The 26520-nt window shown below is 35.4% G+C and overlaps 1 protein-coding gene across 1 annotated transcript; it reads right to left on the reverse strand.

Moving 5' to 3' along the window:
* Nucleotides 1–8898: 8898 nt before the first annotated feature.
* Nucleotides 8899–19686, reverse strand: LOC108987347 (mitochondrial import receptor subunit TOM40-1-like). The gene is made up of 11 exons (XM_018960252.2): nucleotides 19352–19686; nucleotides 18860–18941; nucleotides 18658–18757; nucleotides 18474–18569; nucleotides 18283–18333; nucleotides 15371–15436; nucleotides 13595–13696; nucleotides 11943–12011; nucleotides 11780–11863; nucleotides 9401–9496; nucleotides 8899–9252 (listed from the first exon to the last, which is right to left on the reverse strand). The coding sequence occupies exons 1-11, from the start codon at nucleotides 19485–19487 to the stop codon at nucleotides 9196–9198; spliced, it is 939 nt and encodes a 312-aa protein (XP_018815797.1). The 5' UTR covers nucleotides 19488–19686; the 3' UTR covers nucleotides 8899–9195.
* Nucleotides 19687–26520: the final 6834 nt, after the last annotated feature.

Here is a 26520-nt window from a genome sequence, read left to right on the forward strand (position 1 = left end):
TTTGCTGCGCACAGAGGAGCACATTGATGCCACGATCGAGGCACTACCATGGAACCATGATGCCACAGTACGTAGCGCACCTGGATTTGTGGGGAGCAACTAGATGCGATGGGGACTCTACTGCATGCAGAGCCCATGGTGGTGCCGAAGGCTTTGCTGCGGGTAGAACTGCATGTAGGGCCGCACGCAGAGCTAAGCTCTGCACGGCACCGCACCTTGACGTCACGCACCTAGAAGTGCAAGCACCTTAATGCAGTGCGGCCGCCGCTGTGCACCTGGCCAGTGCGGCAAACTCTACTATGGGAACAACTATGCACGAGGCTGGTTTGGCAAGCTCTACTACATGCATAGCCGCTCGAAATGGCAGTGCAGCAATCCATGTAGACGCTGCGGGCACCAGTTGGGTGCAATCTGCAGCACAAACGATGGAGGAGTAGCGCTGCATGCTATGCCGCTTGAGGAAGCGCTACTACGATCCATTAATTCCAGCCACGCTACAATATGCAGTGGTTACAAGTAGCTATAAAAAAATGTTTCCGTCAATTGACCTGGTATATAAATAAATAAATAAATATATTTCTATATATATATATATACAAGAATTTTCCATTACAAGCACATTGTAACCGTTGGGTGGAGGAAGATAAACAATGATATTTTTTTTTATGGTTTTAGTTCTAGGACTGAAAAATGAGTATGTCCCAACTATCTTGTTATTTATTTTAGACTCCGCCTATTTCTTTCTCAGTTTATTAAAAAAAATAAAAGTAGTTTTTTTAGTAACTAGGAATTCGGCCCCAACAAGCAGGCAATTAGGACCTGCATGGTTGTTGGGCTTCCAGTTAAGCAGACCGTGGGCTTTCCAGTTTGGCCTAGTGTGCTATGTTTAAAATAAAAAAGTGGCCACTGGGAGATTTGAGCTGTGAGCTTAGCAGCTAGGTGCCCAAGTGGGTGCGGCCTAGTGGCTGTGTCCAAGATCAGTGGCACATAATTTTTTTTTTTTGACAAAATGTTTATTTACTAATTCAACATGTAATTGTGACATGAATATTATTCTTGAATATTTTTTGCATGTGGTTATTGAATATATACATGACATGATATTATATATTATCACATTTGTTAGGCATTGTAATTTAGGCTTTAAATTATCTAGATTATTATTTTTGCGAATACTATTTGGAAGAAATGTGATGATTTTTTGTACATGTATTGTGTTTACACGTCAAAATATAAGTTTATTTTATCACTAGTATTTGCTAGGCTAATTTTAGAAATTAGTCTTCAAATTGTTAGAATGTGATAAAACAGATAATTAAGTAACCTGAGTATGAATAGTCCATGCTTATGATTAGCCCAAAATGAAATTCTTCGATCTGAGAAGAAATTGTATTTGTATGTGATTAACTCGGTAGATTGCTTATCCTAGTGGGAGTATAATTGAGAATGATTTGGAATTAATCTCCTATATGATATAAATTTGCGTAAAAATTAAGTTAGAAATTAATAATTGGGCATTGTGGTGCAAGAAACGATTAAGAAACTTAGTGAATTTTCGATCTTATGACGTGCATTAATTATTTTTTTGTTATGACTTAGATTAACCCAACAAATTTCTTAGATTTGTAAGCAATTAGATGAGCATAGGTTAGTAACTTTGAGATAATTAAAAAGAAAGCCTAGAGATTAATTATGCGATTTAATTGTCTCATTAATCTCCTCCATGAGCAATAGTTGGAAACAAATGATGATTATTATGAGTGTCAAATAGTCTCGGACCATTATTATCCTTAAAATCTCTGAAAGATCTAGAGTAAAATTGGAAGTGCGCGTGGGACGCATGCATTACAATTTTCATAGAACTTGAAGAGATCAACTATCAGATAGAACTAAACCACTATTTTGCCTTTGAAAATCTTGTGGGTAATAATGGAAGTCGAGAGTTGTTGTTCTTTTTTTTTTTTTTTTTGTATCGCGAAAATTAATTACTCCTATATTTAAAGTTGAGCATTATAATCTTGAAACGACTTAGATTACCTCATATATAAGAACATACTTTCTAAAATTTGCTAGTATGTCCTAACAAGTAAGGACATAAAAATCTGAGTGTGCAATAGTGTTGAAGACATTATTGATTGACACATTTATTTTAAAGGCTTTATTAGTACACATCTCTATGGTATTAGCACTAGTAATCTTGCTTAAGTTTTCTTTCTTTCTAGCGAGAACAAATAGGTTCTTGCAGATAAATGAACTTAGGAGCACCCTTGAGAGTAATGTAATATCAAACAACTTGGAGGTTTCCATGATAACTATAGCAAAAGTTTGAATAATTAGGTACAACTTAATTAAGTCTAAAAATCTTGCTTGTGGTTGCACTGATGCAAGATAGGTTTTACGCTAAAATAATTTCTCGCAAAGTTTTTCTTTTCTCTCCTATAGTGGATTGGAGAATATGAAAATATCGAGTAAGCAAGAAATTGAGATATATCGCTAGTTAGCAGCTAAAATATCACATACTGCGTTTGTTGCACAAAACGATGTTTTTATTAGCGCTTTTAATGCGATATTAGAGAATTCTAGACCTAATTTGATTTAAGAGTCATTGAAAATAATGGTGTTAGTGAGAATTTCTAGAGGTTTAGGAATTGGATGGTCACTCATTAACTCAATAATATTATTTCTCGGGTGGACAGATAATATGCTAAAATGTGCCGTAGAGGCATAGGATCATAAGTGTGAAGTTTGAGAAATTGAAGTTTTTTTCTCGCTAATGAGATCTCACTCCTTTATTTAGAAGAGTCAAAGACAAAAGACAAATATAAGCATTTTCTATGTGAAAGTTTCTATACATGCACACTAAGGACTTGGATAATAAAAATATTGTTTCATCATATAAATGCGCTTCATTTCAAAATCGCAATCATATGAGTTATATGATGAGAAAAATTATCTTGCGGTTTAATGATTTGCCGAGAATGAAATTATAAATGAATTATGGTGTAAAGTAGTTGTTACATCACACTTGGGTTGATGTAATATGAGGTTGCGGCCTTAAGGATGCTTAACATATTTATTGAGTGCGAATGGATTTATCAATTGAAAATTACATTTGAAGAATCGAGAACAATTGGAGCCAAACCATAAGGGAGATGTGAAATTTGATTAATTTTTTTGGCAGATGTGTTGTCTGATATGATTATCATCTGGGCCAAACCTGAATTTAATCAAGATTGTGTAAATGTCGGTGGTGAGAGAGACGTGCAAAGATGTTTTGGCAAAGACGAGAGAGAAAAATGAAAATTGGTTCCTAAGCAGTGGGGAAAGTTGGGGCTTGTTCATGTCGTCTTCTTCACATTTTTTCTTTTTCAAAATTTCACCCCCGAATTTCATCAGTTCCATGGGCTCAAGTGAGCTTTTCTTTTTTAAATTGCCCGGCCGCCACATCAACGAGGGTGCGCAAAGTGTGCGCAAAATGGATTGCCCGTAGAAGAACCATTCTCCTAAAATCGTTGTCATGAACTATGGGAAGACTAGTTGTGTAGGGATGTCAGAGTCGCTGCTATCTATGGCTTCTAGGAGTTGTTTGTCCCTGTTCATGTGACAACGCCTCCACAGACTCTCTCATTGGTAGTTTCTAGGTCTATTAATGGTGATTGATCACCTATTGGTGCTACTATAGTAAAGCAGATGGCAACGATGTGTTGCTATTTGAGAGTAGGGAAGGAGGTCGAGAGTAAGGGTAGTGGTTTTGTGAGAACAAAACCTTAAGTAAGGAGTAGTTTTCGAAAATGAGATGTTTCGTCTTTTGATAAGGAATGCGAGGAATATTTTTGGCAAGGGTTAATCTTTCTTGTCTTTCTGTCATGGTGGAACAGGAGGAATCTCAGATCATTTTAGGTGATGTGGATTGTTCAGAAGATTGGGACCAACAATTGAGGGAAGGTCTCAATCAAATACCTTTACGCTCCTTGCCCTAATTTCTGATTTGGGTTCCAAATCCTCAAAATGGGTGTTAAGAAAAGTAAAACAAATTCAAGATTGTGTGGGTATTTCATGTGAATGTTTTGAAGAGCAGTTTCGGGCTTTGCTTATTGTGATCAAGTCGAACCGTTCTTCGACTACAAAACCAGCTTCAAAATGAGATAGAGAGTTAAAGAGATTAACATGTTCTGTTAATTATGACTCGAACGAAGGCAATGTTAGTCATGGTAGATCCAAGGGTAGAGGGACTAATTTTTTTTATGAAGCCAAAGATCATATCATGGAATGTTTAGGGGCTGAATGGTCTTAACAAACGCCTTCGTATTAAGAACTTGTTGAGGTTGTAGAAGGTTGACATTGTATGTTTGCAAAAAATCAAGCTTTGTTGGGTGGATAGAAGTCTTATTAGAAGTTTATGTGCGGGATGGGCCTATCTCCCTTCAAATGGGACTTCAAGTGGTGTGTTGGTAATGTGGGATAGAAAGGTAGTAGAGAATTTGGAGGAATATTTGGGGAAACTTTTCATGGCTTGTCATTTTAGAAATGTAGCCGATGGCTTCGAGTGGGCCTTTTCTGGAATTTATAGCCCAAATGTGAACCACAATATTAGTTTGTTGTGGAAAGAGCTTGCTGGTATAATTAGTTGGTGGGACGTGCCTTGGTGTGTTGGTGAGGATTTTAATGTCATTTGATTTTTGAGCGAGAACTTGACAGATGCTAGCTTGACCCCGACGATGAGAGAGTTCTCTAAGTATATTTTTTAGGCTGGTCTTGTTGATTTACCTCGTGGGGGGTGCTTTTACGTGGTCCAACAATAGGACCTGGTCCCATTTGTATAGGTTTTTGGTTTCTTCTTCTTGGGAATCTCACTTTCTTTAGGTATAGCAAAAGCTCTTGTCTCATATTTGCTTGGATCATTTTTCTATTCTATTGGATTGTGGTGGTATTCATGGGAGATGCAAATATTTCATGTTTGAAACCATATGGCTTAAGGCTGACAGTTTCAAAGATATGATAAGACAATGGTGATTTTCCTATCAATTGTTTGGTACCTCTAGTTTCATAATGGCCGGAAAGTTAAAAGCTTTGAAAAAGGATTTAAAGGAATGAAATGAGCAAGTTCTCGAGAATTTGGATATACATAAGGAGTCTCTTATTGAGGAATTGCAGGGTTTGGAGAGTCAGACTGAGGGTAGTATTCTTTTGGAGGATAAGATTTTAAGAAAAAGAATAGTTGGGCTGACCTTAAAAATGTGATCTTGATGGAAGAGATTTTGTGGAGACAGAACTCAATGGCTCTTTGGTTAAAAGAAGTGGATAAATGTACAAAGTTTTTCTATAGGGTGGCAAACTTTCATAGAAGAAACAATGTTATTGAGTGTATTGCGGTTGATGGTGCTGTTTTTTCTAATCGGTCCGACATTAATGAGCATATTTCCCTTTTCAATGAGAAGCTTCTTAGGTAGTAACATGTTTGGAGACCTAAACTGGATGGGCTTAGCATTCTATGTCATTGATCCTTTGAGTTCTCAATGGCTTGAACATCCTTTTGAAGAGGATGAAGTTCTTTCTATGGTAAGATGAATGGTCAAAGATAAGGCTCTTAGTCCAGATGGTTTTACAATGGCTTCCTTTTAGGATTGTTGGGACATTGTGAGGGAGGATATGATGAGTGTATTTCATGAACTGTACTCTTTTGGTAAGTTTGAAAATAGTCTTAACGTAACTTTTATTGCACTTATTCCAAAATGGGAGGGAGATTTTGATGTGAAGGATTTTCGCCCCATTAGTCTAGTTAGTGGGGTCTATATCATTTCTAAAGTCTTGGCCAAATTGAGTAATGTTATGAGGATTATTATTTTGAAATCTCATAATACGTTCGTAAAAGGGAGACAAATTATGGCTTTTGTGGTAATAGCAAATAAATGTTTAGATAGTAGAATGAAATTTGGTGAGCCAGGTAATTTATGTATGCTTGATAAGGAGAAGACTTATGATTATGTTAATTGAAATTTTCTGTTTTATCTTTTAGGGAGATGTGGATTTGGAGGGAGGTGGTGTTGATGGATAAAACATTATGTTTCGACTGTTCATTCCTCAGTATTAGTCAATGGTTCTTTTAAAGCGTTTCTTAACATTTTCTGTGGTTTGAGACAAGGGGATCTGTTGTCTCCCTTTCTTTCTTTTTCTTTTTCATTATAATGGACGCTCTTAGTCGTATATTGGGGGCAGTGGTTGGTGGTGGATTGTTATAAAGTTTTATGATATGAGGGCATCAAGATGGTCTGACTACAACTTCTCATATTTTGTTTGCAGACGATTCTTTGTTGTTTTGCAACGTGAATTCTGGTCATTTGCAATCGTTGAGAGCGCTTTTGCTTTGTTTTGAGACTGTGTCTAGCCTTAAGGTAAATCTGAGTAAGTCTGAGATGGTACCGGTGGGCCAGGTGAGAAATATGAGAAGATTGACAAGCATTTTGGATTTTCAGGTTTCCTCTTTGTTGATTAGATACCTTGGACTTCCTTTGGGGGCTTGATTCAAGGCCAGTATGGTATGGGACGAAGTGTTGGAGAAGGAAGAGAGAAGGTTAGCGGGATGTAAAAGGTTGTATTTATCAAAAGGGGAAGAATCACTCTTATTAAAAGTAGTTTGTCTAATATTCCTACTTATTTTCTATCTTTATTTCCTATTTCTGTTAGTGTGGCAAATCGATTGGAGAAGTTATTTTGAGACTTTTTTTTGGGGAGGTTTAGGGGAGGAAGCTAAGTTTCATTTGGTTACCTGAGATAAGATTTGTACTTCTTTGTTGTGTGGTGGGCTGGGGTTTAGAAAGTTGAGTATATTTACCTCGTTTGGTTACATGGATGAGATGAGATGAACTGAAAGTTGAAAGTTGAATAAAATATTGTTAGAATATAATTTTTAATATTATTTTTTGTTTTGAGGTTTGAAAAAGTTGAATTATTTATTGTATTTTATATTTTGTGTGGGAGTTTGATAAAGTTGTAATGATTAGATGAGATGAGATGATATGATTTGTGTAATCAAACAAGACCTAATAAAACATTACTTGGGAGGGAAGTGATTATGGAGTTATCATCAGGATTGCAAATATTTATAGAGGGCCTTGATTGATTTTGTATAATGATTTTTTAGGAGTGGTTGGGATGATTTTGTATAACGATTTTTTTCTTTTTGTGGTTGGTGATGGATCCAAACTTTGTTTTTGGCATGATCCATGATGTGGTGGTCGGGGTGTTATTTTTCCAGATCTCTATTGTATCTCTCAATATTCGAATGCTTCAGTGGTTGAGATATTGGACTCTTCTAGTGGTTCATCCCATTGGAATGTTTAATTTTCTAGAGCCATTAATGATTGGGAAATAGAGGTTTTATTTAATTGTTTGGCTTATTGTATGCTCCACAGCTTGGGCATGATGAAAGCGATAAGATAGTTTGGAGCCACATTGTCAATAAGAAGTTTTTAGTTCTTTCTTTGTACAATTTGTTGTCTAGGCTGAATGGGGTACACTCCTTTCCTTGGAAGAGTAAGGTGCCTTCAAAGGTTGCATTCTTTAGCTGGTTTGCTTTTTTTTGAAAAGATTTAGACTTTGGAAAATCTCAGGAAGCTTGGATTAATTGTTTTGAGTTTGTGCTTCTTATGTAAGAAAGCTTGTGTATCGAGAGATCATTTATACATTGTGAGGGGACTAGGATGTTATGGTATGAAGTATTTAATAGAAGTGGAATGGCTTGAGCGCTGTCAAGGAGGGTGGCCGATCTTTTTGCTTGCTGGAGACATTGAGGGAGTAATTTACAAATTGCTATTGTTTGGAATATGATCCCTTCATGCCTTATGTAATATATTTGGAATGAGAGAAATGGTCGATGCTTTGAAGATAAGGAATGCTCAGTGATGAACTTAGACGTTTTTTCTTTAATACCTTATTTCTATGGGTTTCAGCAAATGTGTTTAATGGAACTAGTGTCTATGATTTACTTGTTTCTTTTTCTAGTTCCTAGCTTGTAACTAGGTTAAGTTTTTATATACTTCATGCGTACTAGGCTTTGTCTTGCTACTTGTCCCAAAAAAAATTTCTTATTCATAAAAATAAAAAATATCTTGTTTAAGAGAGGAAAGATCTTCAGACCTCTCAGTGTGACTTCTTTCGGTCAGGGGGCTTCTTACCATTTCGATGTAACTTTTACAGGTGGCTTACGTCTCCGTTCTTCCTCCACAACAACTACCTTCTTTGATTTCAAAAACTCAGAATTGCCCATCACCCGTAGTACCGCAGCTATTGTATTTCCCTAAGCACATATTTCCATTTCGTCACTTCCGGCATCAAGCCTCGATGACTGAACCACCTCTGCGTAGGAGTTAGGTAGAGCATTCATCGACACTTTCTAGGTAGGACTTTGAGACCTTAACAAACCAATCTGTCTCCCATTTTCCAAGCTGCCATAAGCTTCCCTCAGTGCAACCACCATTTTTTTCCACCATTTACCCTCCATTTCTTCAGGTATGAAAACAAAATTCCTTCAGGTGCCACCGCCATATTCCACCAAAGCTTTATATCAACCTTAAGCATTGGAACCTCTTTGTGCAATGTAGCTTCTATTACCATCCCGTGAGGTTGCAAAAAACTCCATTTTATCTCCAGTCAAGCATTCCTCCAGGGCTCTAATGAACTAGTTCACCGTGGACAACTCCAAAGTCAAGCGAATCCGTCGACTACGTTCCTCAAACAATTTGAATACCTTAGATTCTACAAGAATTTGTCTCAAGAATACCCTGATAATCTCGGGTTTTGTTTCGGATTGTATCCATTCTGATGTATCGAGGTTGTTTTCGGTTTATGATAACTCATCAATACCTTAGATTCTTCATGTTTTTCCATATCCCGAGCAAGAAAACGAAAGAAGCAAAATAAGCACGTTATTAAAAGTGCTAAAATATCTTCATGTTCGTTATTCGATCTCATTCTGAAGACCTAAAGGGTAACAAAGAGTGCAACTCCAAATCAATCAATATGATGATCTCTTGAATTGTGGCAGCATCTGAAGCTACCCCACAAGAACTTTGCCTGAAATAGAAGTAGTACAAAACTGATTCTATGATCTGCGACAATAGGAGAAACAAAGCAAGAGCCCGCAAGGTTGCCACGGACAAATGAGGATATAAAACAGCTCCAAGTTTTTGCTTGAATCTACTCGCCAACTGTCAGCCCAAACCCAAATTTATAATCTTTCTTCCTGTGATCTAGCTGCAAGATATACAATCATTCCGAAAAATTGTCAATATGCAGGCAGGTATAAGTGGATGATTTATAATTTCTAGACATTGTAGGACCCCATATAAGCATGTTAGCTTGATGTGCAGGTAAGGAAAAAGCAGTAACAATTGTTCCTCACCTCCGACGAAAGAATAAAATTTAGCCCCATATTCAATCGTTCCTCGAGAAAGGCAGCGGCACAGCCATTGGAATCAATCTTCCCTCTAAGGCGGCACTGTTAGAACCATATCAATTAGTCAAGCAGAATGATGACTCGACTTAAGGCACAGAATCCAGATTATCATTCACAGAATATATTTCTGACAAGAACTTCCAATGCAATATTTAACCTTTTTCCTATTACAATAACTACGACTAAACTTGTATACATCCCATGTACTTTGCGCTTTCTAAGTTTTGGGGTTATGGACTTCACCTTTTTTAAGCAGAAAGCATACCAAGCTCTCTTCTATAGGAAGGAATAACTATCATTGTTTACAATTAGCCAATTAAAAACTCTCTGAGAGATGAATAGAGGGTTCCCAACCTCTTCCTGTGTCTGAATGAAGGCTTCCAGGGGATGTTCTCCTCCCCATTACACAACCGAATGGACTCATACAAACTTCTTCCAGTATGTCTCGTTCACGAAAAGTTAAATATGGAAAAACTCAAGTTGCCTGGAGTGGATGTGTCTTGCAATAGAAACGAGGCAATAATCTCTCTCATGATTTAACCAAAGTCATATAAACTAACCTAGATCCCAGAGACACTCATCAGCCAGGCACTGATCTATAAAGATAGTGGCATTGCTACCCTCTTATAGAATGGACAAGAATTTGTCAAAACTACCATACACGTGCCATAGTTAGTTATTTTTTTATTTTTTATTTTTTATTTTTATCAGTAAATAAGAATTTTTAAATAGGCGAAGCCAGGTACATGCCATAGTTAGTTATTCTATCATTAGTTTAAATGTAATCTATAGGTACATTTCTTTATGAATCTGAACTTGAATCTAGTAAAACACTGACAAATTTCTGAAACCACTTGATTCGCCAATCATTACAGCCTGAATAGAATCAATGTAATCTATTCCAGACCATAGGATTGCCCAGAATTTTCTTGATTGGTCCATTAGTTTTTTCCAAAGCCTATGAAAGGAGTGAAATTTGGTGCCTATGGAAGGAGCGAAATGATCTGACTTTCGAAGATAAGGAGCGTTCATCGGAGGAGATTAGAATGTTCTTTGTTAAAACTTTATTAGCTGTAGATTTCAATGGTCTAGATTTTCATGATTTTCTTGTTTCTATTTCTTCCCCTAACTAGGTGTTAACTCCTGTGTACTTGGGCTATGCCTATTCTTATTAATATAATCTTACTTATAAAAAAAACAAAAGAAAAATCTAGTAAATCAAGAGAAATTTATTTAGTGTTTATTTTCCATAAAATGACGAATATAATATAACATTTTGCATCAAAACATTTTTACAAAATCTCAATTAGTTTCAATTATTTGGTGGAGAATTAAAAAAATGTCCCAAAGAGCTTAAGTTCGGTCAAAATCTATCACCTATACAATTTTCGAAGCATCTTCTTTGTATTCTATTGAGCTACCTCATTATTTTATTTTATTTTTCATTTTATTTAATTGACATATCCCAACCCCTTCATATGCAAAAAAGACATTTCATCGCATTGTCTTTATTACCACAATAAACCTACTCGATTCTTTGACATTAAACTTAAAAAAAAGGTTTGAATATGGAAGGTTTCCTGCAATTTATACTAATTCAATAGAGGGAAAAGAAACTTTTCATCTTATAGTGGTTATTGATTTCCCATTACATGTACTCTTTAACTTTCCTACACTTAACTCTTCTAACATTTTATTGTTACTTTTCTAATAAAGAAAAAGACTTCATTATTGTAGTCATTAACTCGTTGTTATTTACCCATTTGGCTTCCTCACCTTTTAACTATTCTACTACAATTATTCCTGGGCCAATGACTACCAGGCCACCACCAAGCAAAACAATCGTGCCAACCATTGTTAGGGAAAACTACCAGAAAACCATCCAAAACCACCCAAATACAAAAACTCTCCCCATCAAGGCTTATCCAATATTGGTGCAGAGTGGGAGAGAACCTAAATAAAATTATATATTAAATAGTAATATACTTGATATAGTACCTGCATGGTATAGTGGTATTTGTATCCACCTAATTAAAGCATACTTAGCAAATATATACTATGACTCCATCATCACAATTAAGAGCAATTTGGTTTGAGAACTTCTATAACTAGCCCATGAACTAGGCCTAGAGTCATACTGACATGAAAAATATCCATTATAAAGTGGAAGCTGAATAAATCTGTTAGCCTCAGTTCTCACATCTTAATGGTAATATGATTCATATTTGATAACCAAACACATGGAATATAATACATCTAATCAATAAATGAAAGGACAATACCAACTCCAGGATGTCAGAGCATTTTCACAAGAGATGAAACTACCTGTCGAAGGATGTAATCATAACCAAAACTTGCCGTGACATCTTTTGACATGTAGTTGTACATCAAATCTGAGGCTAGAGAAACCTAAAAGAAAGAAACTCTGTAAGAAATAAAACTTGGCAACAATAACAACACATTCCTCTACAGCTAAATTTTTACTCACCTTCTCAGATACCTTCTGAACATAGCTCAGAGCAACCAATCCTGTACTAGCAACTTGCCCTGTGGCAACCTGCAGGTAAATTGGTAAATACAACCCAGGAAAAATCCCGAACTTAATCTGCAGCCCCCAGAAGGAACAAACTTTTCTCCACATTCCCCAGTAAAAATTATAAAAAGAAATATTTTCTGAAAGAAATGCTAAAAGAATTTTACCCCCACTTATAAAGCTCATTAGGACAAACGAATAAAAATTAGGTAGAATAGAGGACTATGGAATAGATTGCAAGAAATGAAAAATGTTTGGCCATCAAGCAACAATGTATATACAAACATGTTGTCACAAACAAGTATGAACAAGAATGTGAGTTAAATAATGAAGTCATCCCTACAACAAGAGTTTTATGGCTATAGATGCCTGTAGAAAAATAAAACATATTTGCCTCAGCTTTTGTTTATATATTCCCACTACTGCACATGAATTTTCCATGCCAGAATATGGGAATAAAGAAGCTCCACATTTCCCCACCCGAAAAAAAGGAAAGGAAAGGAAAACAAGAAACTTAGCCTGCTGAAGTAACTCGAAAATCTAGGCAGTTACTGAGAAACTGTATTTTCAGGATTAAGAAAAAAAGCCCCAAATACCACAGATCAGCAAGGAAAGGTTGAAAACAACAGTTTCAAAGAATCCACAATAAAGTAAGATTACCAATCCTTTAATAATGCATATCATTACAATACATCTGAAGTCACATAATTTTTTGTTTGGATTAAGTACAAAAGGGTCTTGGGTTTTGCACGATTATTTTTTTCTTCTAGGGTTTCAGATTTTATCATTTCGCTCATTGGGTTAGTAAATTTTTTCAATAATAATCCTGTCAGATTTCTAATAGATAATTTAATAAAAATCTGGTGTGACATGTCACACGGCAAAAAAATAATATAAAAATAAAAAAACCTTTAACAAAATATAAAAATTAGTATATAACAAAAATCATTTAAAAATATATAAAAAAATAAAAACCTTAAAAATTGTATTTCATGGTTTCTAAATTCACCTTTTCAAAATTAATTTTGCAGATTTTTTTTTCTTTTAATTTTTGAAAAATAATTTTTATGTTTTTACATATCTTTATTTTTTAAATATATATTTTTTTTTATCTTTTTGTCATGTTGTGGTGGCATATTGCTACATGTCAATTAAAAAAAGTCTAACACAGGATTCTTATAGAGATTTTTTTTTTTTTTTTTTTGATAAGATAGAATTTTATTCGTATAGATATTTTTTATAAGTATTCTAATGGAAAAAAATTACAAACCCAACAGCAAAATGATAAAATTGGAAACGTATGAGCAAAAAGATAATCATGCAAATCCCATGCACTATTTTGGGTACTAAACCCTTTTGGTTTTACACCAAAACTTGACCCAAAGGGTTCTCCATGCAATCTTATACCTCTTTAGGCAAGTCAGCAATTATGACATTTTATTGTAAAGAATTTTCCAACATAAACAAGAAGGAATTAACTCTTAGTCGGGGAGAAAAGAGCAGCTAAGTAATCTTAAAATAGCAAGATAACTAAATTACTATAAATACGTCAAGAATCTGCACATTTCAAAACAAAAGACTGACAAAACAAACTGTAGCCAGCATACCATCTTGTCCGTGTTGTATCGAGCAGCATAACCAATACCAGACTTCCGATGCTGACCAGCCCAAAATACTTCACCACCAAAAGACAAATGGGGGGTCACACTCTGAAAAAATTAAGTTCATTCAGTAAAATACTGTCTTCGCTTTCTCTCTCTCTCTCACCATGAGAGATTTATGAGTGGCAATAAAAAGAGAAATACAAAAGCATATCAATTACTTTTTTTTATAAGAAAAAAAGCATATCAATTACTTTTAGAGTAAGATATATATTTTATTGATGATGAAAAAGGGTGTTACCCCAGTACACAAGAAGTATACGAGAGATCTACCTACTCTCAAAAGCAGATCAATTACAAACAATAGCATGCAGCATATCTGCAATGCCTAGAATCAAAGTCAATAATAAAATAATTTTTTTTAGGTAAGGTCAATAATAAAATAATGGTATTATATTGTTCCAAAATAAATTATTTTTTCTTATTTGAATTGAATTCACAGAACAGTAAACCACCACAATTAACAAACTACGAAGCTGCTAAATTGAAAATCACAAACGTAAATTGGCAAAAAGTTTATAACTCAATGTCGAGAAAATAATATAACCTTTTTTCCTCAAGCATATTCTCAGTAGCCTGTAAGTATACATGTGTATTATGTGGTTGTTCCGGGAGGATCATGACAATAGTATATAGATCAGCATTCCACTGCCCTGACCTTTAAATGACAGTCCTTTCTTTCTTACAAGTTTGTTATATCCAGAAGAAAAAAGAAAAAGTTTGAGTCTCTAATTTTTTAGTCAACAAATTGGAGGAGCATGCAAAAGCAGAAGCATGGGCTTCCATACACATAAAACCCAATGCAAAATAGGACAACTCAATTCGTCTAGATTAGACAAAAAAACACACAATTTTCTACATTCGTATAAGTTCAATATTTTTTACAAACAGGTACAAACAAATCAGATACTTTCCTAAATTGGGAAACCAAATGTCATAGGTTTTACAATAAGACAACTTTGTTGTTGTTTGAACCTTAGTTAATTAACCTACAGATCAATGACACAAATGGTTTTATAGGTAACAGAGGTTTTATTAGCACTAATAAATTAAATTCTCATCACTTATAAAAAACAAGATTTGAAACAAATTAAAACAATTCAAATTTGAAAATAAAGGAACAAAATACACCCAATTAATGAAGGTCAGACACCGTTAAACTTGAAAGGATGTGTGTATAACATTCTACGCATGTTGGATTAGGTCGGTTAAATGTCAATTATGTGATCTGCCTCTGTATGATTGACAAGATTTTAGGTGGAGCGATCTGTTGCAGGAACCATTTTGGGGAGGACCAAGAATGATCTCTCAATAGGACAGCGAAATATTTGCAAATTCCGTATCCTCATTTCAGCAGTAAGGGATATCTTGCACGGATCATTTTAGTTCAGGCATAGATCAAGAAATTCTATACAATATGCCACTAATGACGAGAAGTGCTAATTGAAGGCCTTTGCACCACACCCTCCACATGGCATGATTTGTAAGATTCAAATTTTAAAATTTATCTTACAAATCAAATTATGCCATATGGATGGTGTGTGATGTAAAGGCCTTCAAATAGAATTATTCAAATAAGGATGCTATTGAGGATAAAAATAGGCATAGCCCAAGTACACATGACATGCAATTTTTTTAAAATTGATCATACTCCATCCATCACAAAAAGGTGTTTTACAATAAAAAAATAAAAACATCACATGATTCCAGAAGATCTTATACCTGAATATAATTCGCTCCAAATAAGGCACCATTTCCCAGTTGAAACTGAGTCCTGTAGTCTTTGCCCTGCACAGAACACAAGGGGTTCAAAAAATTGAAAGATCCCAAATTTTCAATCCAAGATCAACTAATTTGGGGGAGCTTCAAAAGTACCTGATTCAAAGATGCATAAAGGATAAAGGATATTGTTTGCAAGTAAGTTCTAATTTTTATATTAGTAAGTTACAATTAGTAGGTCTTTAATCCAAAATCACCTTCAATCTTGTTCCTATACTGAGAGGCAGTGTCTTTTGAGTTTAGAGATCAGGGGCAGTACTCATCTTGGTCTAAATATATTTAACCCTATGACTACACCAACTTCACCTGCTCCTTCACCACCTATCCTAACAATCAAGAGGAAAATTCCTCCTACATTCTTAAAGAAAGTCCATTATCAGTCATTGTTCTTTTCCTCTTCTCTCTCTCTCTCTCTAAAGAATGAACTTGTAACATCCAGAACCAAAATTTATAGGCTTGGATAAAGATTTTATAAGTTTGGACCACGGGCCCAATTTTGTTAAGGCTAGAAGGAAGATTATTTTATCGGGCCCATTAGCCAGTACGTATTATTTAAGGATCTAGTATTGAGGAGCTAGGATTGGATATGAAATTATGGACATAGATTCAACATGGAGTAGGTTCGGCCCATTAGGCAATTATATGGGCGGATAAGCCCAAGTATTTTCTAGCTAAAGCCCATTTGATTTTTAGCAGTTAAGTTTGTGATAATTGGAAACCAGCCCGTTTTGGATAAGTTAGAACCAGATCCAAGGATTAGAAACATATTTCCCCATAACTCCTAGCCATTACATATAACTCTTTTTTAAACAAACTTTTTTTTTTGGATAACCAAGGATGTCCAGGCCAGCTTGCGTGCACCTTGACTAAACTCTTTTTTAAACAAACTATGAGTTACTAGGTTTTTCAGGTCTCATTAAAAGGACTGTATGGACTGAAAACTAGAAAAACAGAGGCTGCTGTGAGTCTGGAAAGTTTTTATAGAAAACCCATGTGATGTTCTTCAAGAAAACCAATCCCAAAACCTAGATAACTACTGCAAATACCAAGGAAGATGTCAGCCTTGTTTTCTTGAGGTTCCTGCTTGATCTTTTTAAAGAAAAGCCTAGGAAAGTTGCTGCAATTTTATGAGATTCACAAAACCAGTCTCACCTATCAAGTCCAACCCCTTTTCAGCAACTTCAAGTAGGTAATTATTGACGTGTTTGTTATCAATAGAAGCAAAGAGGTAAGTAGCATTATTGCACCCACGTGTATTGTATGGTAAACAATGTTCGTAAAGTATTATGTGTGCATGGCCCTTTATTGAAAGCCCCTTTTTATGTATCAAGTTATGATGAAAGTGATTTTTGAATGTCATGTTATTACGTGTCTTACATGCATCACGATATGTTATCATTTATGATCACGATGAGTTGTCACTACGTGTTCTACATGCACATGGTAAGAAAGATAAAAAAAAACAAGTTATGAAAGAAGCTTTAAGAATGGTTATAAGAGATGCACGGTACCAATGCAGTTGTAGGTGGATGTGCAAGCCATGGACCTAAGCATGGTCCACCAAAGTATATTATGATAAGCTAAGCAATTTCCCTTGTGGTCATAGGCAGTGGAACTAGTGCACAACTCTGCACACGGGGGTTAAGGTGTACTGGCCATCAAAGAAAGGTAAAGACAAGTTTAATGACTTATGCATAGTACATGTTACATGTTTATGTTAGTATAAGTATGAGTATATAGTATGCACTTTTTCAAGAAAACTCTGTTTATTATGCTTACTATATGAAGTACTACTTATTGAGCATTCAACTCTTTTTGGTTGTTTGTATGCTTTTTTAAGTTTTTTAAATGTTCAGGTCAAAAAGATAAGTGTTGACTAGTATACGACCAGGCATAGGCCATAGATCATGTTTCAAGGGATTTTCATGCTAGTTAATAAGTGTTTTTACATAAAAATAACAGCCTTAAATTTTCTTGCTACAAGAGAATTTTTATTTAAACACTTTTCAAGACAGTTTATTGTATCTTTTCCAGATTATTTTTTCAATAAATGAGAGATTTTTTTTATCAAGTTGTCTCTTTATCAGGCATAATTACAAAAGTACATAACACTCCTCACCTACACGAAGGGGGTGTTACAGGACTACATAAGGGGAAATAGCCCTCCACCCTTAAACTTCCCAAACTTAAGTGAATGCAGGATTTGATCCTAAGCCTATGGTATGATGCCAAGATACTTTACCGATCAAATTAGTTCACACCTTCAATTACCAATTATTAGAATATCAATGTGTGCATTTGTGTGTACAGCTCAAAGTTAAACAAAAGTTAACATTATTTGAACAGTGAGTGTACCACGACACTTCAATGCAGAGTTTCCTCATTATTAGCACATGAATATCTAGTGAGTATCTATTGGAATCAATAACCATAAAAAATTGTTCCATTATATTTTGATCGCTTCTTGGAAGAAGACAAAACTAGGTATCTATATGAATAGTCTAAATAAATTGAGATAAACATCATGCTAAAAGCTTTTTCATGGAAGATCATGCTAAATTGAATACTTCATTAACTATAATCAAGAAAATCTGCATCTTTAACCCCTTAATGAACCTTTCATGAAAAGTACACAAAAGCTCTACTATAAGTTTATGCCCATCTATGAATTTCAGGAAATGAGAAAGCCTAGCTCTCTTAGTACTTTTGCAGGTAACAGACATTTTGGGTGAATAAGGTGCCACTGCAGTCTAAAACACTCATACAGCATATCAGGAAACAAACTAAATAAATAAAGAATATGCCAATTCAGCACAATGAAAAATATAAGAATGTATTAAGTAAGAGAAGTTAACCTTGTAATCAAAAGAAACCATGCCATGTGACATATGTGGCTCATTTGTAAGCTGGATGGGCACAAGAAAAGATAAACAAATGACTTAGACATTATAAGGGATGCTGTCGGAGATTGTTTTTTCTTTTTCTGAAAAGGAGGAAAAAATATGAGAAAAGGTTAATAATAGCTCATCCAACACTGGAATTTTACCTGCGCATTAGCCTTCAAAGAAAGATTTTCAGTTAAATCACCCTTCAGTCTTGCATTGAGCCTCCCATCGGTCAGAATTCTCCCGAAAAGCATCAACTGCATAAAATACATCCATGCCAACAGCATATTTTTAATCAGAATCCATGATGAAATAAATAATTTCCTTGAATATGAGATCAGTTACCTTTGGGTCTATAAAGTTGGCACCAAATTCATAGTGAGCAGTAGGAATTTTGATTGTTTCAGAAGATTGTGAGGGAATCTCCATTGGTCCCATGAACACACTGCTTGGTGGTCAACAATAAGCCGTTACCATAAAAAATACATATTAAAAAAATGAAAAGGTGCACAGAAAACTGAAAACAAAACGGGCAAGCCAAAGCTACCTGTGACTTAGTGAAAACTTCTGATTGAGACCTTTGGTAAAATCAAACCGCATTCCTTCAAATAGTTCTGGCTTCAAAGACACTGCCGAAACAAATGCATATTGTCAACAAACTCCATATCCCTCTCACTTTGCATATGTTAAGAGTAAAAACAAAAACAAAGAAAAATATAAAGCCCATTCAACAGATTTAACAATTATGCCTCCTGATTATAAACGACCATAATACAAGATTAAGTCCATCTGAATTCATTCATACAACAAATAAACATGAAGTCCCCCCTCTCCCAAAAAAAATGAATCAATCCGTCCAAACAGTAAAATATTTATTTGAACGGCTCGAAATTCATACGAAACCAAATAAATCTTCCAAAACTACCCGCAGAAGGTGACATCCACTGAAATTCAAAGCACGGCAAGAGCAAGAAAATAATTAAGAAACAGAGAGATTGAAGTAAAAAAAAATGATAAAGAAAGAGAAATAGAGACAAACTGAGAGCTTCGCGGTGGATCTCCTCGTAGGGAATAGGACAAGGGAGGTTCAAGTAATCCACTTTCTCCTCCTCTTTCTTCATCTCCGGCAGCGTAGTGGTGGTGGTAGCTGGAGGAACGTTCAGGGCCGTCGCCATTGTATCCAATTAAGTAATCAAACAAAAATCTGAATCCGAGAGGAGAGCGTCTGTCTGTCTCTAAACCCCGCAGAGGATCTAAGATTCTGAAAAGCTACTTTTTCTAAAACCCTAGGGAGGGGTTGTGGGAGGGCTCTTGTTGGGTTTGGAGTCGGAAATGGAAAGGACTCAAAGCCCGTTTCCTATTTTCCATACCCATAACCCGATCCATTTCATTACCACACATTTTAAAAAGGATATATTACTGAAAAAAAAAAAAAACTAGAGAAATGCACATTGTGAAGGTTATTATTTCTATTTAGTCAAAACTTTGTATATGTATTGCCTACAAGAGAACATCTTAAAGGAAATCAAGAAAAGTTAAAAAAAAAAAAAAACCACACACATAAAAAATAATAATAATAATAATAAATGTCCACATATAATTTTTTACTCTTTTGGGTCAAATTTAAGATTAATAAGAAAATTAAGATCACATATAGTTAGCCTTCTTTAAAAAAAGAAAAAGAAATTCAAAATATTTTCTATTCTTTTGAATAAAAGAACCAACCACCACCTCAATTTTTTCCTGTGGACAATTATATCATGAGTCCTCATTTGATTACACAAATCATATTATTTAATTATTACAATTTTTTCAAATTCTCATATAAAATATAATAAATATTTCAATTTTTTCAAATTTTAAAATAAAAATAATATTTAATAATATTTTATTTAACTTTTAACTTTCATTTCAACTCATTTCATATGAGTAACCGAACGAGGCCTTATTGTAATTAATCACACTCACACTAACGAATGGTGTTAATCAACCAATCAGGTAACAAATGGGGGTGTTAATTATACCTTCACTTATTCTTCAGTCTTGTAGTGCAAATAGTAATAAATGTTGGCCTAAAAAGAAAATCTAGCTACCCCCTCTTTAAAAGATGAGAAATGATATGTACAAACCCTAAATGCACAAATCTCGCATAAGTTCTTTATAAATAAGTGGACCTCCCAAGAAAAAGTGTGAAAGTGACAGAGCCCACATTTTTACAAGATTTGGTGGTTGTTTATTTCCTATTTAGCTATCTCCTTTTTTAAGAAAATTCACCCATTTATTGTAGGGTTTTAATATTGCTGACCAACTAATCATGTGAACAGACAAGGAAGTCCATAGACGTATCCAAAAATTTGGTAACTTCTTTTGGGAATCTTGTGCATGTCTTCGTGAGTTTTATATGAGTGCAAGGCTCACTAAGTTGATTGGATTTGTGTATAAAAAAAAGTTGATTGGTATTGAGAAAAACAAAGAAAAGGGAGAAAATTATGCAAAAAATTAATTGTAACTTCTTGTTAACTACGTGTGGTGGGTGCACTTGTTCGTGCCATATGTAGAGATCTTAAGAGGAAATATGCATATGCTTTTTATGGGATTTTATGCTTTCTGTGTAGTTCATGTTTCATATTTAGTTTATGATCTTGTTTTCTATTTATAGAGTGTGATTTATTTCTTTTCTTTTTTTCACATTTGAGAAGTTGAGTTCATCATTAGCATGGACTATGTCCTAGGTTTATTTCTTGGTTTCCTTTCTTAATTTCAAGAATCTCTGCAAATGTATTGGTGATCAAGAGTATCTTTGTATAACAATTCTACGGTTCTCTAGAATTATTGGAAATGCATTTTTATGTTATTTCCTTTTATTATGTACTTTTGGGTATTCATATTACTTGTGCTTACATACTATGTGTATATAACTTGGTAGAAAAACTTTTGGTCTGCAAAGAGATCTTACTAAATGAGATTTGCAAACTTATGTGACTTAATATAGTTGTCAAATTGTGTAACAATCCCAATTAACTCGGGCTGGGCTCGATGGGCCTCCAGTTAAATTGTTTTCTTTTGTTTTGTTTGAGTTACTAAGTTTGTCTTAGGGCCCATGACCTTATTTGTTGTTTGTAGGAATTGGCCCATGGCCTTATTTTGTTGATGTCCTATTAGGGGTGCCTCACAGTATATGTAGTGGAGGCCGTCGTTTGTAAAAATTGTTTTGGAATGTTAAATAGTTTTGTTTTCTCTCTCAATCTCTTTTTTCTTCTTTGGAGGAGCTCCTCTCGAAGAGAGCAACTTTTTCTATGATTTTTCTTACTATAGTGAAATACAAATTGGTATTAGAGGGGCGCCAGTCTCTATGCTATCAATCCATGGCAGAAACTTTTGTATTAATCAATAAAGCCAAGGAGTTAGTAGAATAAACACAACATAATCTCAATGGATTCTAGCAACATTTAAAAGGATTTTCGACTGATTTTATGGAAACCTTCAATCACTCGCAAGACCAGGTTTGTGCAATGCAAGAAGACGAAGAATATGCAAGAAGACGAAGAATATGCAGTAAATGTTGAAGAGAAAGGGGAAGTCTGATTGATGTATGAGTAGGTGGTGGTGTCCACGAAAGTTGAACTTTCAGATCTTCATTTTCCTTCAATGGCTGTACTTAGCAAAATTCATACCATGCTCGAAAAAGGAGGCCTAGCAATCAGGACCATTCTCGGCACCGACGACAAGGATTGGGGTGCCCTTGATTTTCTAGAGGTGTCATAGCATAGAGACTGGCGCCCCTCTAGGCATTAGATGAGAGCTTGACCCTAGTGGTGTCAATTTTCATTGTCTCTAGTCCTCACTCTTCTCTCTCTCCCGTGACAGACAACCTTTCTACAAGTCTCTATCTTCAGCACGAAAAACTATTCTCAAAAGTTTTACCTTCTTTTTCAAGCTGAATCATCTCCAACCTCAACCTAAAACCTTGTTCCAGATAAGATATAATTCTATACAAGAACCAAACTCACAAGAAACCCACAATGCAAGTCCCTCGGAAGACTCAAATACTAAATATCCAGATGGAAAATCTGAGTCCTCATCCAGAAGTCCCTAAAATCCTAAAGCTCGGCAACATTCTAACGATGCAAGCGAAGGCCGTAGGGCTTTTTGGACATGGGCTTGATCATGGGCAAGATGCTCCTTAAGAAGGACCTCGACTCAATGGTCGACAAGGTCTTAGCTAGGGCCAAGGATGCAACTGTAGTTTTAGAGGAACACGCAAAGCGAAAACTTATCCACCAAGACGAGCTTCGTGACGTAAAGGTGCTTCAGTTTCTCCATTTTAGTATTTGCCTTTGAAACTTGTGGGAAGGAGACATGCTCATCTTTGGAGGGATTTTTGCGTGAATATTTCCTATTATTAGTGACAGTATGGCACATTTGCTTGCAAGGACAAAGTGGCATGACATGAATTACCTGAGAAGAGTTGCTGGAGACCACACAGTTCAGTTAAGGTTGGCAAAAACTATTTGAGCCCAGAGTGGAAGCAAGAGCTTATTACATTTTCTCAATTCCTTGCAAGGATTGAAACAAATGATTGTTCTTCTATTGTTCCCACATAGGCACATATCTTGCTCAGCCTCCATTTTTTATCGCATAAGCGAGCTACGGAATGGCATATGTATTCCTGACTACAATGCAAGGTATGTTTCTCTTGCAAAAGTGGTTGAGTCTTTGAATTTATGTGATCCAAATAAGGAAGAGGTTACTGAGATTCTGGGGGCTTTATGTAACACCCTGCTCAAAACTACCTAGTAACATTGTCAAATATTGAGAAATTGACAATAGTAACCTGTGATCTTGGTCAAGTGAAAGTTATGATCCTTACGAAAAAAAAATTAGATCATGAGTTGGCAAAATGACTTCCACCATTGCTTTAGTTAGGATTTTTAGAGATTTCTAGAAGCAATGGAAATTTTGTGACAATAGTTGCCAACAGGCCAATAGTAGGAAGATTTGCCACATTAATGGGCTTGTAACTTGGTCCATAGCAAGCTATGGGAGTTAGATGGATTTGAAGAAGGCCCAAGAGTTGGTTAAAATAAGGTTCAAGCTTGATAAGATAGAGGGCCCAAGACTAAGGCCCAACGTAATAGGCTATTTAGTGCAAGGAAAGGCCTAATGAAATCTAAACATGAGGTCCAAGGGAAGGCTCACTTCAAGGCCCGCTTTAAGGTCTAGCTCAATATAAATTTGAGGCCCAATAAGAATGCACCACTTGGAAGTTAAGCCAAGGATTCCCATCACTATGCAAATGAGACATCACCATCTAGCAAATGATTTTTTTCTCCCTCTCTCTTACACAAACCTCCCACACGCCTCTAGGGTTATTTTTTTTTAAACCATGGTTAGCCTACATCATGACCTCAAGCTTTTATTCCCAAAGCCCTTAATCATGCCATGGAATAGTAACATTGACACCATGCATGCTGATTCCTTCAAGCTTTTTCTCTTCATCATTTTTTCTAAAATTTTCATCTTTCTCACCTGCATTGGATCAATCTTCCACAGCTCTAGAATATTAGTTAGATTGCAATCCATGCCATGAAGTGAGAAGGCATGTCAATACCAAGAAACCAACCAATCAGATGCACTAGGTGCAAATCAATGCACTCCAAGAACAAGCCAACAAAAACTTGTTCTTTCATCCACTTCATCAACTGATTTTTTGCACTTGAGTAACCCATCCTCATGATACCTAGTTCCAGAAAGTTCAGACCTAAGATGAAGCCAAGACTGCTCCCATGATCACTCTAAAACCAAACTATTCACCTTGGAAATGGAACATGTTTTCAGCCGAACTACTCTATTGTGTTCAAAATTTTTCTGCAACAAATTTAGCCATCTTTACATGCCTATAGTGCCACATCTAGTTCTAAAAATCTGTCATCAAATCACCGTAAGAACCCACCCCAACAATGATCAAAATCGTTGGCACAATGGTGGGAAACCATGTGCAAACTCACTACTGGAACCTTCCCCATTCAACCCACTTACTTTTTGCTACACAGCAAACTCCAAGTGTCCAACATTCATGCCTCATTTCATCTCTGAAAAAGTCACTTGAATAGTATTGAATAGGAACCAAAAACTTGCCACAAGGATAGGACAATAATTGATCAAATCTGGACAGGTTTTGAAAACTAAAAATCGTCGACCTATACTTGTTTTCCTTTGGGAAATCGCTTGATTTTTGTCCTAATTTTTAAAACCACTCAACCCCTACACCAATCATCCTCCTTTAGTCCTTTTTCATGAGTCAATAATGTGATTTATCCAACTGTACAAATCTAAAAAACTCAAGCATACACTCCACCAAAACCCACACCAATCACCTTCACCACATTTTAGCCAAACCATGCACCTCCTCACCCCTTGCTTCCCCACTTGAAAACTATAAATAACACTCCCCTTCCCTCACTTCTTCTCACGCCAATCTCAAGCTTTTCTTTAGTTTTCTTAAGAGCAAAAACATCCTTAGTGAGAAGAGTGAAACCAGTGGTGAAAATATAGTCATTGGATTGAGTTTGGTCTTGAGAGCTCCTTAAGCCACGAATTGATGAGTACCTCTACCCAATCTTTCCATTGAAAGTTAGAATCACACGTTAGGCCTTGATTTATGGTATATTAATGAGACTGGGACTGAGATGAGTTTAATATTTGGGAAGCATGTTTCAGTTCAGATTTGGTGTTCTTCATGTTTTGTGGTAAAACTTTAGCCATGACATGTTTTGATATGATATTGTAAGCTTAGCTAATGTCTTGTTTGATTGATTAAATGTTTGTATTTGAGGAAAGTGGCATGTCATGATAGGTTTATAAATCTATATCTTGGGTTGATCATCTAGCATGTTTATGTTTTGAGTTGTTTGGAGGTTATCTTGTGATATTCTATCCAAGCATGTGTTATAAGCATCTAGAAATTCATTATCACCATGTCAAGAGTTAGAGTGCATGATTCTTTAAAGTTACAAGGGTTCATATATTAAATAGACGCTAGATACATTATGCTAAGTATTCGGTCTTGGCGAATTCATGATGCTTGATTTTGTGCATCACATGAATGCTGATATGATTCCATATGACTTAAATCTAAGTTATTAACATGTTAATAAGTTCATATCCAATGATGGTTATAAAGAGCTCATAAGAATTATAGGCTTAAAAATCACATATAGTGTAAATCAAGCCATATGCATGCCACAAGTTAGATGATTTTCACATAGTGAATGTTCGATTCACGAAACCCTGTGGTCATAAATGGAATAAGAATATGAATTACATAAAGTTTGTGCAATTTGATGGAATTTGGAGCCAAAAGGCAAATAGTGAAAGTTTAAGGCCCAAATAGCAATTTCAGGTAAACAAGAGAGAATTTGTGCAAATACCAATTTTATTTATTAGTGTAACACCCCTCCTAAAAAGCATGTTAAAACTTAACCTAATATTACCTCCCTTAATCTTAGTTAGTGATAGATTGATACTATTGTTGGGGAGATTTTTATTATTCTTTTAGCATGAGAATCACATTTTGTATTTTAGTTAGAATTATTGGAAGGGCTCTAGTATTATATTTTATTTTAGATTAATTACCAAGAAGCCAATAGTAGAATGACACTAGACATTATTATTGGGCTAAATATAGATGGATTTAGGTGTGAGCCCATAAGTGTTTTATCTAGGGCCTTCAGCCACTAAGGATGTGATGAGCTAAGGGTAGATACCATAAGCCAAGACTCGTGAGAATTTAAGAAGCTTAGGCATTTTTTGAAAAACCTTAGAAATTAGGCCCAATCATGAAGAAGGCATGAAGCCTTTGGGCCTAACTTGGTAATAGTAGAGGCCATTAGCCTAACTTTAGAAAGACATGCCATTTTGACCCAACCTTGGTAGACCTTTGAGGCCTTATTTGAGCCCTCAAATCTGAGCATAAGGTCCACTCATTGACCCACACCAAAAGCCCACAATCAAGAGACTTACACAAATAACCCTACAAGCCCTACAAGCCTCGTCTTTCATTTTTACACTTTTAATTGAAGCCCACATACACGATACCATTGATTTTCCACAAGCCCAAGAAGTACCCCACATCCCTAAGGTCTCCACTTGACCATAATTAAGCTTCTAACTTGAGTTAAGGGCATTAATCAAGTTACACATGATTAG

This window comes from Juglans regia, chromosome 7 (genome assembly GCF_001411555.2).
Source record: "Juglans regia cultivar Chandler chromosome 7, Walnut 2.0, whole genome shotgun sequence".
In the NCBI taxonomy this organism is placed as follows: Eukaryota; Viridiplantae; Streptophyta; class Magnoliopsida; order Fagales; family Juglandaceae; genus Juglans; species Juglans regia.